At 41.9% G+C, this 16,306-nt stretch overlaps 2 protein-coding genes across 2 annotated transcripts; one reads left to right on the top strand and one right to left on the bottom strand.

Moving 5' to 3' along the window:
• Positions 1–88: 88 nt before the first annotated feature.
• LOC6736757 (mucin-5AC) lies at positions 89–16,283 on the bottom strand. Its single transcript, XM_016170839.3, has 6 exons — positions 16,006–16,283; positions 5,674–5,791; positions 3,776–4,091; positions 3,479–3,716; positions 3,257–3,419; positions 89–3,198 (listed from the first exon to the last, which is right to left on the bottom strand). Exons 2-6 carry the CDS (start codon positions 5,758–5,760, stop codon positions 505–507), a joined length of 3,498 nt encoding a protein of 1,165 aa, XP_016030379.1. The 5' UTR covers positions 5,761–5,791; positions 16,006–16,283; the 3' UTR covers positions 89–504.
• On the top strand, positions 9,879–11,138 carry LOC27209298. The gene is made up of 4 exons (XM_016184745.3): positions 9,879–10,409; positions 10,460–10,615; positions 10,681–10,848; positions 10,902–11,138. Exons 1-4 carry the CDS (start codon positions 10,347–10,349, stop codon positions 11,055–11,057), a joined length of 543 nt encoding a protein of 180 aa, XP_016030381.1. The 5' UTR covers positions 9,879–10,346; the 3' UTR covers positions 11,058–11,138.
• Positions 16,284–16,306: the final 23 nt, after the last annotated feature.

Below are 16,306 nucleotides of genomic sequence, written 5' to 3'. Positions count from 1 at the left end.
TCATTGTGAGCGCGAGATTTGAAATTTGTAAAATACTTGAAATTCAGGAATTTATCCATCCATTTTCATCGGAAAAGAAAGACATAGCTTGTAATAAATTATTCACATTTATTCAAAGATCGGGCTTAGTCATTACATTACATGCGTAGCTAACATTAACATAAGAATCGCAATGAACTGAAAAAAATAATATTCGAATGTCGTTGGATCGTATACTAGAGATTCGATGCTTATACAATGAATGTGATGTGTGATTTGTCTTAAATACTGAGGACTGGCAGTCGCAGTTTCCGCCAATATAATCAAAAGTGTCATTCCAAAATTGTTCCCATTCGCGTAACAATTTTCGAACAAGATTTCGTCATATGCACGATCGACCTAACTAAAGTTATATTCCCTACTTATAACTAACATATAGAGTGGTTTAAGCTACATCCTTGTGTTCTGTGGTAGAACTCCTTTCTCCTCTAATCTCATGATGAGGCTATTTGGCCGGCTCTGTGATCACTTCTTGACCGTCACCTGAATGCCGCCCTTGACCACCGCCTCTGCAGGTGGTTGTCCGAATCTCCGGCTCTGGTTGAGGTTGCTCTTGCGCCGTATGCTAATCTTTCCGGGCGAAGGAGCAGGTGCAGGTGCAGTCAAGGGGGCCGGAGCACTGGCACTCCTCTGCGTCTCCTCATCCGCGGCTGGTGGTCTGTAGGTTCGGATTCCGGAGTTGGATCTCACCGGAAGAAGTGTCACCAGCTTATGGACACTCGGTTCCGTACTGCTGGCAGCGAACTGTGAGATCTTGAGCATCTCCTCGTAGTTTAGTGGATCGACTACCTCCACTTCAGCCTCGCCAATCACGGGAATAGCCGCTCCCAGGACTTCCGAGGAGCCATCATCTATAAAACTAGACATGGGCTTAATAAAGGGCTCCCTTTCGACAGGCAGAAGAGATTCCGGAATCAGTAATGGTATTTCCGTGGTGGTGGAGCTGGGTATTGGTCTCCTTGTGACATCTTCCTTCGGAGCTTGCTTCAGTTTGTTTTGCGAAAACGGAGGAAACTTATTGGGAACACTGGGAGTAATGCCCAGCTTGGAGGCCAACGTATCAAAGATCAGGGAGATGTCCTGAATGTTACTGGCATTGTTGATCCTTGTCTTGATATCGTTTAAAGTCAAGTTCTCCGACTTGTCAATGTCCTCCGATACCCAAGCCTGCAGGGTCTGATTGAACACCTTCCTCATATTCGAGTTGTGTCCAAATCCTTGAGCCGATGAACTATTGACAAACTCCCATTTGGAGTGGGAAGGAAATAGGTTTGAGTCGTCCATCATTGTGGGCCGTTCACTGGTGGTTCGAATGCGATTCCTTTTCGTGGTTCTGGGCTCCTCCGTTGTGGTGCTGGTTGTTGTCGTCGGCATCGTCGTGGTTGTGGATTCCTCCAAAGTTTCGTTGGAGAGTATCGATGAGGGGGTATTCCTCTGCAGAATGATCTCCTTGAGGTTCATGAAGTTCGGCTTGGAGTGGCTTACACTAGGGGTTTTCAGGGTATCCAGGGATTCCTCTTCCTCAGGTTCTATGCGGGATTCTATCGCATCCTCTGTTGGTTTTTTAGTCGCAGTCGCATTTTCCTCTTTGGGCAGATTAAGCAGCTCCATGAAGAATTCTCCAATGGTGTCGGCCAACACAGAGTTATCCGTAGGTTTTAGCGAGGGTAGAGATGGAGACTTCGTTGGCTTGGGTGAGCTTTTAACTGGTACGTTTGTAGGTATGGTGGTGACCTCCACTTTCTCTTGTTTCTTTTCCACTTTAGTGGTTATCTCTGGTTGATCTGGCTTCTGATCCCTATTCGCCTGAATTTTCTTCTTTTCCGGAGCCGTCTGATTCGCTTCCTTGACGTGTGGTTCCAATTGCTCTTTCTTTGATGGTTGCTCCTTCTTCTCCAGCTTCTCCTGGGGTTTCTTTGCAATAACTCCTCCACCCAAATGCTCGAATCTCTCGTTGCTGGCGTCCAGATTGAAGGGTATCTTGTCACCCGTTCCCATGGTAGCATCGATGGGCTTGAATGGTGGTATAATAACATCATCTATGAGAGGAACAGGCAAAGGATGTGGTTCCACCAGAGCTCCTCCCAAGCGTTCTATATTCTCGGTGCCCGGCATAAAGATCGGACTGCCGAAATTATGGTAAAACAGCATGTCCTGATCCTGTGGTTGTGGTCCGAGATTTGGTTTTGGCTCTTGTACTCGCAATCCCGGATTGAGGAAACCCAAACTATAGGGATCCACTGTCACTGGAGCCACAGCAGCTGTTGGAGGCGTGGGGTTGTCTGCAATGAAGGGCAGTTCAAATTCGTCGATTCTCCTCTGCGGTATATGGTTCACTGTGGGCGTGGTTCCACCGGGTAGAGTTTTTGTGGGAAAAGCGGGCGGTGGTCCGGGTAGCAGCTCAGGTACCTCTCGATGCATGGGTCTCCACGGTTGAGTGTCCAGAATGGGGAACGTGGTAAACAGATTGGCATCCAATTTGGGCAGAGATCCCCCTTGATTCGGAGGCGGTGTGCTCACGGAGGGATAGGTAAAAGTGGTGGTGCTTGTGGTGGTTGCTCTAGTGGTGCTTGGAGGTGGTGGGGGTGTTGTTGTAGTCGTTGAGGTAGTGGTAGTTGTAGTGGCCTCCGTGGTTGTAGTAGTAGTTGTAGGCTTCGGAGTAGTCGTTGTTGTAGTTTTCCTCGTAGTGGAAGTTGTGGTTCTCTTCGTGGTAGTAGTTGCCTTGGTGGCCTTGGTGGTTGCCCTGGTGGAGCTAATAGAACCTCCGGTGGGCACCTGTTGCGGCAGCACCGTTGTTAGCTTCTCGATGCTCGGCTTCTTGGGCTTCACCCTCAAGGAAAAGGGCGTAACCGCAATGGCCTTGGGTGGCAAGGTGCTACTAGCGGCTTGGTAGGCGCGAGTTGGCGGAGTCTTCTTCCGGGCTATGTCCGCGTCCGTCTTGGTGATCTCGAAGGAACCCTCGAAAGATCCTTGAATAACTGGAGCATTCTCCACATCGATATCGGGCTCTTCGTCGGCGGAATGATTGCGCAGCAGAGGATTCTTCGGCTTGGGCGTGGTATTCGGATTCGGCTTAGGATGAACTGGAGGTGTTGCCGGTGTGCTGCCCTTTTTCATGAGACGCTTTTCCAGTTGTGTTTGACTAGTGGGCACCGTTTGCTGTGGGATAGAGAATGGTTTTACAATGATGACAACTTTGAGAGGACTCTTGTCTTACGGCTTCTTTTAATATCGCTGCAGATCGCACCACCTGCTCATCCATTATGCGCTTGATCTCCACCGACTCCGTGTCCAAACGCAGTGAGCGATATAAGGATTTTGCAGCCGAAGTTTCCAGGAACAAAGACTCCTTGATGTACTCCTCGACACTCAGGATGTTTCTGACAAAAAGGACGAACATGAAATCGGCGGAAATAATTTGGAAATAATGTTTTCTTACTGCGGCAGTTTACGGACATCGAGGAATACGCGGAATGAGACCTTTATCAGTGGACCGTCACCAAAGCCCCAGACATCGGTGCGCAGTGGCTGCAATCCATTGTCCATCATGGAACGCTCCACGAATCTCTTATAGAAATCGATCTTCTGTTTGTAGGTAGTGGTGTGGTTGTACTTCAAACCAGTGGAGAAGAGATCCCCTTTGGCGATGCGGAAGGAGCCCTCAAAGCCCATGACAGCTGTTCAAAGTTACCGAATATTTAATATTTACTAACAATTATATATTTCAAATACTTACGATCCTCTAGATTGGTTTTTATAGAGCTGAAGTAGAATGCCAATCCTGCGATTGAGATGACGGCCAGCAGGACGATGAATGCAGCCGTTGTAAGGATAATGCTGAATGATCGATTCTTGGGGTACGGCGTGTGCGTCTTTGCCGAGAAGGTGGATGGCGCTATGTTCCTGCCATCCCGCCAGATGCCCCACGTATTGTACCCATACTGACTGTTCAGACTGTGCTCATTGGTGTACGAGGGCTGCTTGTTCATGTGGTAGTATGCCCCCAGCTGAGACCTCCGGCCAACTGTGTTCTGGTATGTATAGTCCGCGCTCTGCGAAAGAAGATGTCAGTTGTTCTTAACCAGGTTGCCAAAGTATGCCAGCCCAGAATCGATCCCGATGGCCACTAATTCGATAATTAGCCGCCAGAAGTCGCACAACTTTCTCGTCGACGACCCTTCTGCGGCCACTTTCTATCGTGACTCCCAATCTAGATGACGGAAGTTGGTCTCTAACGGCCCCCTTTTGGACTCAATTGCTGGTATCTCCAAGAACCGCAAAAACCAAACTGCCACTCAAACTTTCCCAGCGTTATGTCAGAATCGCTATCGCCGGCGAGCACTTGTCATGATTTGTTAATGCATCTCATTAACACGGCTGGGAAAACGCATTTAATTAGCCTGGGTTGGTACAAAGTCATTGCACTTGGTCAGATTCTCAGAATCTGGCTAACTTCCGTGTGATTCTAGGCACAATTACAATCATATAACTAGCTGTTTTAGGCCTAAAAGTTTAATATTTCAATGTTAATCTTTAAATATGCACATTCCCCTTGCAATTGGCTTTATTTATCCATTACGCTCGTTCGATTTTTTCAAGTGATTTTATTAGCAGTGCCATAAACAAGTTTTTTGCTTAAGTCTTTTGATTTGGCATTGACATTGATACTGAAAAGACTGACTGACATGGCATTGATATAGACTTAAACTGTTAATTGCAGATAATATAAATCGCATTAAGCTAACTGTAAATACATTTTTACGTTAAAATTTTTATTATTTATTTTAAATTTAAATTATTTTAAATTTGGGATTTCCATCTTGTTTGTTTTTTAATTGAGTTTTTTGTTTAATTTTTTTGATTTAATTTTTCTGTTTATATTCCGCTTCACATATATTATCTACCAAAAAGAACAGTTCTTTATTTTTCCAGCATTCCTAACCAAATCCAAATCCTCTTAATTACAAATAATCAATGACTTATGTTCAGAGCCCCATGGGCCATTATCTCGACCTCGGCTGTAGGTGCATTTGCTCGGGGAGTTACATCCCCGAGGGGCCTGTGGGAAAGTTTGATTGTTTCTTGATTACCATTTAACATTCGTTAGCTGCAGGGCATTTCCCTTAGTTCCTCTCTTTCGGCCGGGAAGCAGCTCCCTTGCCTTCCGTTCGGCCCCGTGCTAAACTAAACTGAGTTGGCCAAATTGCCGTCTCCTCGGCTCTTTGCTTCTGCGTTCTCTTCTGCGGCTCTTGGCTGCCTCTTATTTCTTTCTTCGCTGCCAGAGAAAGTCATTCACCTTTTAGAACGTTCTGCTGTCGAGTTTGGCTCGCTAGTTACTCGTACCTATGTATCTTTTTTTTAGACTCTCGAGTTTGCTGGTGAATGAGGAATGCAAACAGCTCGATTCCGAGACCCAGGTCCCAAATAAACAGGCAAATGAATAAATAAATATGCAAGCTGCGTTCTGTATGAGAAACACAAAAAAGATACGGCCGACGCGAGTTGATGTAACAACTCTATTGACAAAGGGATTTGGGGCCCCGATTCTATTCGTGGACCTACTGAATGCTAATCAACTTGATACCGTTAAGCCTTTTGTGCCCCGCAAGTGATAAACGATTGGGGATTACTCACCATTTGCCGACATGTCTGCGCCCTGTATATATCACTCACGCCGGATAAACTCTGGAAGTACTTCTTTGTCCCATAGACGGTGTCCATTTTTCCACCGTTACAATTCCAGTCGCAGGTTCTGAAAAAGATAGAAAATTTGGGGAAACCATTGTTAGCAGTTTTCTTCACTTTCGTTCTTCGGTCTTTGCTTTCTTTCGGGTCCACTTGGTGTGGGCCTGAGTGATCCGTGCTCGGGATCAGGCTGTGAAAAAGAGTCACTAATGGGCCAGCATGCCGGAGAACCGGCTAATCCTGTTTCCCAGTCCATTAGCCAAGCGAAAATTCTCACTTTTCGCCAGGGAAAAGAGGAAAAGAACAGCGCACAATGGCAATGAGATATGCATGCCGTTAACCGGTTTGATTTGTATTTGCATTTTCCAAACTACTCAAAAGTATTCAAAGGAGTAGTTCTACACAATGAAAAATGGTTGCAGTCTCATAGGAATTTCTATAGAATTCTTTTTTAAAATCAGATGAAATTTATAAGGCAACAAATTATGTGACACTCCCCATAATAAAACATTTCCCAGAACAAAGAAAGCTGGTTCAGAAATACAGCGGTCCTTAAGAACGCCTTGCTTTTCCTAACAAATGAAGACATTTCTCATGCTAATAAAAATTCCAGCCAAGTTCCACCTTCTCAATGAAAGAAGGTATCAGATAAGTTTCATAATTAATTGAACCGAACGCCGGACCAAAGTGAAGAGCTCTCCAGTGACCAGTCGTAAAAAGCGAAAGCTATCCGTGGCATAAACAAAAAATTTAATTAGAGAACTCCCCGACACTCCGATACGCTCAATGGCTGAGCCCTACAAATTTGGAATTTTCACTTCATGGGAAGCCCGGCTCCAGCATAAAGAACCCACTCCGAATGGCTTAAGTACACAGCAGATGGGCTGGCGTTGGAGTGGGTTGGAAACCAGTTCTCCACATCCAAGATGGGATGCGATGGGGCCGGCCCGGGTTATGGCTTGTTCCGCCGTCATATACACATGTAAGATCTCGGTAGTTATGAAGCCACAATGTATGGTTTAGTTGTACATGTGCAATCAAAAGCAAAGTTCAGCCGCGGTGAAACGTGTGTAAAAATAGTCTTTTCGGTGCGGCAAAGCCGCGGGCTACAGATGGTCTCTTCTGTGGATGGATGATCGTGGCCCGAGCTGAGCTTTTCGAGCTGGCAAAAGTAAAAGTTCTGTTATATTTTCGGAATGCCTTGATGATGGGCTCTGGCCAACGAGGAGAAACTAATTCGATACTTTGAATGGTAATCAGGCCGGCAGAAACCCCTTTGTTGGATAATCAGAAATCGAAGACAAACCTAATGGGGGATTATGCAAAATGGCATAGTAATGGGTCTAGAAAAAGTCTGGGAAAAAACTAATTCGGTATTCTTATGAGCCATGTTTATCTTACTTGGCTTCAACTTGAAACAGATTACTCCCATTGAACCATTGGTTTTATGGCCCGCGTGAGTGGTTCTAAAAGATCATAAATCTTCCGGTTTATTCCTTTCCTGGTAACCCCCATTAACTGTAAACGATGGCCCGGAATCTCACTGTCATCGCCGCCACTTCCCATTGAAATGGAACGGAAACCCATTTGCCTAATAAAATCAGCGCCAAAAACGCGCTCAAGCTGGCAGAAAATGAGGCAAATTGAAGAACCACTGCAATTAGAATGGAGGTACACATGTTCCAATGTGTCTATATGGCTGGGCTCCAGGGGGAATCCAGTCACCCTGCACCCGAAACAGTTAGAACGCTTGGGGAGCCATCGCCATCGCCATCGCCATCGCCATAGCCGTCGTCATCCTCATCGCCGTGGCCAAAGCCATAGCCACCAGCTTTTGACCTAGATGCGCATGCGCGGAGCCACGGGGAATAGAAGGTGCGGGGAGGCGTGGTGAAGTGGTGAGGTGAAGCCCGGCGATGGCCCAAACCAAAACTGGTAACTTGCGCTCGTCTCCCAGTACGTACTCACAATGGCGGGCAAAGCAATAGGCGTATGTTGAAAATATTTAACAAGTTAAATTTTGTTATAATTCGCTACTTTAGATTGAATACATCCAGAACAAATTATATAAATAAATATTTCAGAACATATTCCATCATAAACTAAAACAACCTCAAATTATCTAAGCCAGATTTTTATTAATGCAATATTTTTGATAAGCAAGCATCTAGCCATTGTTTTAAAAATCGAATCTAATATTTCCTATATTGATATATATATTTGTGTTTACACTATCTTGACCACAGTTGTAGTCACGTTGCTGTGCTTTGGAGAAAGAAAGAATAAATTGGCTTGCGTCTGAGCGGCGTAAAAATGTTAACGAAAATACAGAAATAAAACAAAAATATTGCTAGCACACACACTCACTTGACTGTTTTTTTTTTTTTTGGTTTTTTATTTCGATTTAGGCATTAAGTATTAAGACGTCGCCGGCCACGCATAAGTTGATTAAATTTCTCGCATTAGCCGATTTTCACTGCCGGAGAAATTGCTGGACGAAAAAGCGTCAAAGAATGATTGATGAGAATTTGATCTGGAAAATCAGGCAGTTGTCGGTTTGCAGGTAGCTACATATATATGTACATAGCTGCAAAATGTCTAACGGAAGTCGGCCATTAACCCGTTGGCACGTTTAACCCATTGCGGCCGATATCTGGGCAAATGCGACTCGATTTTCGGCCAGATTAAGATTCCCAGCCACTTTCAATCATAAAAGTCTCTCGCCGACAAAGTGTCGAAGAAAGTGAAATGTGACAGGTGCTGCTGCTGTGACATGGAAGAAGGGGGGTGGCGGTGTTATTTTATTAAATTTTTTTTCACAGGTGAGGCATCGATGTCAATGGATGCTTATCGGAAAACGACGGTGAAATGGAAAGTCCATTTCGAGCGCATCGAAAACTAGAGGAGCTGCTCGTTGAATCATCCGAACAATGCAGTCGTTTTGATTATTTATCAAACCAGCGACTTTTGTTCGACTTTGGAAAGTGATTGCCAATTTGGCAGCATCATTATGGCGGTTCGAAAACCGCTAGCCATATGTCATAATTGATGGCTCAATTACAGCTGGGCAGTGTGCAAATTTATGCAATCTTCTGTGGCGCTTTCCTTTCCCAAGCAAAAATTCGTACAACTAGTCTAATGTAAACAGAAAGGAAGATACAGTAGAAATTCGCTAAAAATAACAAAGAAGATGTAGGAAAGAGCTTGGTAATAGGTAAAAAAAACTAAAACAAACACAAACTGAACATGAAAATATTTTAAAATAATATCTTTAAGATATATATAAACCAAAGCTGAGTTTAACTATTTGGATTATGGCTTCTTTTTCTTGACAAGAACTCCGTCTAATACCAAATGTTTCTTGGTGAACCCACTGCATTTCCGAACAAAGTAACGTTGCCGCTAATTGTATGATAAATTAATTAAAATGTTTATGGCCATTAAGGAATGAATATGTACGAGTATGCGTTGAAAGCAATCCGTGCAGCGTTTGCAGTTTCGTAATCGCTCTAACGGCGCCAACTACCAGGCTCTTACTGGAGCATGACCACTTCATAGAGATGGGGCTAGGAAACACCACATACATACATATCTATGTGATGGAGTGGGTACTCTTTGGGTGCTCAGAACCACACGGCTTGGATACAAAGTATGGCACTCAGTGCCCAAGCATTGCGGAACTAAGAGTGCACTTCATTTCTGCGACAAACGGAGGGGAAAAGTTGACAAGAACGAAAAGAACACAAATATATTATAACATGAAAAGAGCGGAGTTGTGAAGAGTGTTGGGAATAGTCATTAAAAGCATGCACCGCTACGCTTTAACCGCCGACCAAACTAATTAAAAACCAACAAATCCGCCAGGTTTTACTTATTCTCACATGTCAGCGAGAATTATTCGGAAACTTGATTACTCACTAAATGCAGAACTTTGCTCACTCTAGGGCCGACTGTACAGGGCGGCCCATCGAAGGTGAAAAGTGTCAAGTCAGGTGGCCAGCACCGTTAGGCTGAGGTAACAGTATTAACAACAGTGCTAAATGCCGGATGTGTGACTTGTTGGTCAAGATGGGAACTCTGGCAACAATGTAGCGGGTGAATTCGTTAGCGATTCATTGATCTGAATGATTCAGTCGAAATCATTTCATTTCCGATCCCAATTAGCAGGAAGTGATTCTAGCACGAATCCAAAATAGGAACTTCTTCTGGATACGGATTTTTACCAATGAATAATAAATTAGTATCGTTGAAATATAAGTTTAGTTGTGCTGACTATCAATATTATAGTCAATATGTTGAAGCATAATTTAGGTAATTTATAAACAATTTGATGGACTGTATATTTATCGATAAGACCAAATTGATTTTGAATAGTGTTCTTTTCTAATTGATGAATGTTGGCTAGCTAATTTGGAACGCTTTTAATGGATACAGCCAAAAATTACTCACTAACAAGCTCTATTTTCACGCTGTCATAATGCCGATGTGGTCGTGGATGTAACAATTTAAACAGTTTATCAAAGAATAACTGCATTATTCCAGTCGTAATTGCATTATTTGTATAAAGATAAAGTGTAGTTCAAGTTTATAAGCCAGTTTAATATATATACCAAAAGGATATAATGGCAATCAAGCTAAATTTCTTCTTCGCCTCTCTGATTTTGCTTACAAATTATTTCACAGAGGTTTGTTTTACTGTTTTACTGAAAACCCATAATAAAAAATTTACTTTTAGGTTTATTCTGTAGTGGAATTTACAAACATACACTGCGAATCTCTGGATAAGGACTTCGCCTTATTTGAATATTGTTTCCTGAAATCTGAAAACCGAACATACAAATACGTTTCCGTAAAAGTTAAACTCCTAAAGATACCCGTGAGCAAAGTAAAGGTATAATTAACATATATCTAATTATATTTTAAGCCAAATAAATAAGTTTATATTATTTAATTCAGGTGCGTTTAGGTCTCTATAAACGTTTGAATGGCTATAAGCCCTTTCTCTACAATATGACTTTAGACGCGTGCAGATTCCTAAACTCGCCGAATCCCAATCCGGTTGCCCTTTACTTTTACAGTTGGTTCAAGGACTATTCTAACACAAACCACTCTTGTCCCTATGACGTAAGTATACCTTGAAATTCATTAAGTAAATATTCATATTATATTTATTTCAGCATGATATTGTGCTGGATAAGATGCCGTATGATAATATAAACAATAAGATTACCAAAATACTGCCCTTTCCGGAAGGAAAATATATGATTGAAATGCACTGGATAGCCTACGACATTAATCGAGCTATAACTAAGTTCTATTGGACACTTACTTGATAATATAAGCAATCAACATTTATAACATTATAATTGGAATGCAAGTAATGAATCATAAACTTGAAGAACAGTTTAATTAAGAATTTATTTATATTTTGTGTATTGGTGGTCTGTGTTACATATCACTATCTTTTTACAACTGTTACATGGATAACAAACACAACACACAAATAAAGAGCACTGTAATCGATTACTCGACTATCAGATACTCGTTACTCAGCTAGTGGGAGTGCAAACGAGGAATTAAAGATTGGTTTAGCATATCGATTGAAATTTACACACAAGCTGTTAAAATTAAATGGAAAAAATGGAAAAAAATCTCAACCATCAAGCTTTTATAGGCCTGAGATCACAACGTTCATACAGACGGATAGGCGGACGGACAGACGGTCATGGCCAGACCGACTCGGCTAGCGATCCAAATCGAGAATATATATATATAGGAAATCGTATGGTAGCTTTATAACAACAAATACATTACAATACAAAGCATTGCCCACCGATGATGGTCAACCAATGTATTGGATTTTGTTCCTATTCATTCATGTGTAAAATTTGTACTGAATAACTATATTTGGCTTGTGGCCGAGAGCCCGTGTCTAAACGCAAATGTCAACAATTGATGTATGCAAGACGCACTGTGTGGATAAAAACCCCAAACAGCAATTAGTGCCACGATTAGCTTGCGAGGCACGCACATCCAGTGGGGAACCACTCCTGCTCCTCCTCGCCAGAGCAACCCATGCCCGTACTCAATCTATCCGATCCGTACCCACTAGAACTTGCAGCGGACTCATATTTTTCATTCCACTTTTAATTCGTCTGCGTGGAAAGACCTTCTATCTATCCCAAACACGTAGAAAAATAAATTAGTGGTGTTAGACTTGTTAGTTTTTGTGCTGATTTTTAAATTTATTTATCTGTTTATTAGGCTCATCCAATTCAATCGGAGCTTTTGACATGAGTCTTTTTAAATTTTCTTAAAATATGTTAACAGGCCCACAATATTTTCAGTACATAATTAAAACATAGTCAATTTTAATGACCGTAATTTTTTCGATTAAACCATACCGATTTTGAATAGTACTGACTCTTTTAATTAAACTAATTTGAATCGTTTTTAATGGATACATCAATATTTTAACCAACAGCAAGATATTACTTAGTCACTTCAGTGCTTAATGCCGATTTGGTCGTATATTTAAAATTATAAACTGTTTCCGATATAAAGGTTATATGAGTAGATTGTCAATGTAAAGAATAATAGTGCTGAACTAATACTAAAAATTTATCTATTCAAAAAAGTGCGGTACAAAAGGAAACAGAGAGGAAGAAACAATAAAGTATTGTAAATTAGAAACGAGTAGAAGAATTTTCTACTGTGTAAAACTGCACAAATATAATTACATGTTTTGTTTATAATTAAATTGTTTTTTTTTTTTTCTTTTAATTAGCCAATTAAATACATACACCAAAAGGATATAATGGCAATAAAGCTGAATTTGTTCGTCGCCTCTTTGATTTTGCTTACAAATTATTTCACAGAGGTTTGTTTTACTGTTTTACTGAAAACCCATAATAAAAAAGTTACTTTTAGGTTTATTCTGTAGTGGAATTTACAAACCTTCACTGCGAGTCCCTGGATAAGGACTTCGCCTTATTTGAATATTGTTTCCTGAAATCTGTTAACCGAACATACAAATATGTATCCATTAAAGTTAACCTCCTAAGAACGCCCATAACCAAAATTAAGGTATGACGAATTAAATATATTTAAGCTATTATATTAAGTTACTATTCTTTAATTTAGGTACGATTTGGTCTCTATAAACGTTTGAATGGCTACAAGCCATTTCTCTACAATATGACTTTAGACGCGTGCAGATTCCTAAACTCGCCGAATCCCAATCCGGTTGCCTCTTACTTTTACAGTTGGTTCAAGGACTATTCTAACACAAACCACTCTTGTCCCTTTGACGTATGTATACCTTAAAATTCAGTAGGTAAATATTTATATTATATTTATTTCAGCATGATATTGTGCTGGATAAGATGCCATATCATAGTCTAAATTATAAGCTCACCAAAATACTTCCCTTTCCGGAGGGAAAATATATGCTTGAAGGTCACTGGATAGCCTACGACATTGATCGTGCTATAACTAAGTTCTTTTTGACACTTACTTGATACCTAAAGCAACCAAGATAAATATAAAATGAAAGACGAGCTTAATTAAGAATGTTTTTAGATATATTTGTGTATTGGTGGTGGATGTTGTAACTATCAGATACCCATTACGCCGTTAGTGGGAATGCAATGTAGTATATATCATATATCAATTATATATCAAATAAAATGTGACTTTCGTTATTTCAGTTACAGTAAATGAATATGTTTTTCTTACAGTGCAGCGGAGTGCTCTGTTCGCTTCACCGCAACGAACTCTTGCATTTGAGGTCGCTTTCCTCTTGGCAGGCGAAACAAAAGATCGTCCCATTAGAGGCGATTTTACATCATTTGAATGCAATTTAGCCGCAGCTTAGCTTAGCGTTATGTTCTATTTCTATTCCGGCCCGGCACGAACTGCTGGCCAGGCCAAGTCAGTTGGAGAGCCAGACGGAGATCAATCTGATGGCCAGTCTTCGGATTCTTCTGTCATTTGGCATTTGGCGTCGCGCAGAAGAATCGTGCGGCACGGATGATCAGTCGTCGGTACTGCCAATTTGGGCCAGTCGCGATATATCTTCATGATGAGCCCCCCGTTTCTTGACCAATTTGTGATTCTCCACGCAGAATCATTCGCTGCCGCAGAAGAGCGGAGAATCTGAGATAAGACAAAAAGTCTTTTTTTTTTGTGGAGGCGGCGAATTAACCTGAGATCTTAAGAGCACAGATCTCAGATCTCCGAGATTCGGCCTCTGACTTGACCGGCTCTTAACGAGCGAAAGTGTTTCATTAACTCGTAAATGAATAATTTGAGTGTCGAGACAACGAAAACGAAATCAAAATAAACCGAAACCAGCACTCACACCCGAGAAATGCTCGTAAAAATGTACATAATTTTTCAATCTCAATCTGGTTTTGCGCATTTCTATTTCGTCTGTCGTTTGATCCACTTCCGACTGACGAAAAAACATGAAAATTTTCATTGCCTCAGTGAAACTAATATGAGGTGAAAATTGTCAAAATAGAAAAAGAAGCACGAAAATGTGGTTAAAATAATGGGAGAAACACTGCAAATGCCTCGCTGACAGTTGGACAGAAAAATAAAACGAAAGAGCGAAAGATATGGGTGTGTTTATGCGTCTAGGATGAGGTCTTGGATTCGGATTCGTCTGCTGGCTGGGATTTGGAAGTGGATTTGGCAACCTGTCGAGACAGCCTTGTCCCAGTCCGCATCCCCATCCGAGTGTCTCGTGCTGAGTCAGTGGCTCTGCTCACTTGGCACTTTCTCCGGCTGCACTTATCAATGAGTCAGTTTGGATCGTTGGGGCATTTGCGTCAGTGGTCGGCTATTACTGGGTGCCCCGCCCCGAATTGGGTCAAAAAAAAAAAAGTGCAGAAGAAGAGAGCCACAGCCTCTTCCTGTCTTTTTGCCGCTTTATTTTTTAAACGGCTGAGATCTTAACTGCGACTAAAAATCAATTTCCGCAACGACATACATAGATAGGCGCATGCAAAACGCTCATATCTCTAATGGGCACAGCTGCGGTCAGGATAATAGCACCCGGGGCTAGGCTCATAAAAACTTAATTGTTTAGAAATATTTAAATGCCGTTGTAAAATAGAAAAGGGGGCGAACTAAACAAGTAGATCAGTCACGAACATTCCCTCTATGCTATCAAAGAATATATACATGAATATAAAAAAGGCAGTATATATGTTTTACATGTTTTATAATAGGCACATGTTTCTTCTTCTAGGATCAACTGATCCTATGATGAAATGTCATTTCTCTTCCATATTAGAATTATTTTTAAAGATTTATGATGCTGATATAGTTACAACCATCAATGTAATGTAATGTATGTAATTTTTGCAATAATTTGGATAGACATGGATAGCTACCTCTTCTTTTGACCAAGTTCTTAGTTATAGCTTGTTTAAACCCCCGAAGATGCCCCATAATTCCGATATACTATGTTCCTATCGATGCAACCGCTTCTATCCATAACAATCCGCCGACATAATGGGCGACCCACTCATCTTATAGCGGTTAGTGGGATCGAATGATAATGGAGTTTACTCCAGCGGTGCGCCATCTCCGATGTCGTGGCTCCCAAGCGGAGTGCAACGGGTCCGGCTCCGGAATGGCCGGGGGGAAAATGGGAGATAGCCAAGAGCGAAGTGAACCGAGCACGGTGAACAGTGAGCGGTGAACTGTCGATTGGCCCAGTTCATGAACGTGGTAATTGCGCGGTTAGCGACATATAAAGCGACACCAAGAAGAATCGCGTCGCGAGGAGGCAACAAAGCGATCTCCGGGCCTTTTGTTTTTTTCGAGCTCTTTGGACGATCACCTGTCCACCTTTTTAAGACATTCTCAACGCTTTTATTGGTGCCAGTGCCAGTTGGTTTCGGAATGGCTGCCTTGGAGGAATGCTCTTTGCTTCGTGCCGCCCTTTTTTCGGGTGGCTGGCGGCGTCTTAATTTCTAATTTCTTTTATTACAGACTGGTTCTTTTTTTATTGCTATTTTTTTCGTTTTAACATCCATAATTTTGTTGCTTTGCCAGCTCGTTTGTGCGCGATTACTGTGCTCGGCCAGGCTTTTTAGTCATCTTACGCTGTTGGTAATGTAACCAGTTTCGGACCTTCTGCACACCCGGTGCTTTATGGCATGCCTAACTAGTTTATGGCCCAAGTCGCGGCTTAGGGAGCGTCCGAAGATTCCGGAATGCTCCTGCACCTTTCTTGCAAATTAAGTTGTAAACTCCTAACTAGCTCACCTGCCAGGTTTTGCTTCACTCAATTATCGTCCACCGCTGTAGAAGGCGGTTTCCATTTGGGAATTAAGAATCACTTCTTGCGATCGATTTGCACTTGAATTCAATCACAAATGCTGCACAGTTTGGATTATTTTGCATGCGACTAATTCCTATTGATTCGGGAATTCACGGTATTTTCTTCCATGGACACTGCAAAACCACACGAATCGGAAAAGCCAACTGATCGCGCCCGTGACTGAAGGTAAACTGAAGACGGTGGTTACAAATCTCGGTGGTGTTGGCCCCCAGAAGACAAGAGAAG

Source organism: Drosophila simulans, chromosome 3L (genome assembly GCF_016746395.2).
Source record: "Drosophila simulans strain w501 chromosome 3L, Prin_Dsim_3.1, whole genome shotgun sequence".
Lineage (NCBI taxonomy): Eukaryota > Metazoa > Arthropoda > Insecta > Diptera > Drosophilidae > Drosophila > Drosophila simulans.
Note: the sequence above shows the minus strand (reverse complement) of the source record. Positions and strands in the feature narration are given on the sequence as shown.

Coding starts and splice junctions, on each gene's coding strand:
- LOC6736757 (XM_016170839.3), bottom strand. CDS start 5,760: ATGGACACCGTCTATGGGACAAAGAAGTACTTCCAGAGTTTATCCGGC. Junction 3,420..3,478: donor GATGTCCGTAAACTGCCGCA/GTAAGAAAACAT, acceptor CCTTTTTGTCAG/AAACATCCTGAGTGTCGAGG. Junction 3,199..3,256: donor CAGCGATATTAAAAGAAGCC/GTAAGACAAGAG, acceptor TCTATCCCACAG/CAAACGGTGCCCACTAGTCA.
- LOC27209298 (XM_016184745.3), top strand. CDS start 10,347: ATGGCAATCAAGCTAAATTTCTTCTTCGCCTCTCTGATTTTGCTTACA. Junction 10,410..10,459: donor TTACAAATTATTTCACAGAG/GTTTGTTTTACT, acceptor ATTTACTTTTAG/GTTTATTCTGTAGTGGAATT. Junction 10,616..10,680: donor TACCCGTGAGCAAAGTAAAG/GTATAATTAACA, acceptor TATTTAATTCAG/GTGCGTTTAGGTCTCTATAA.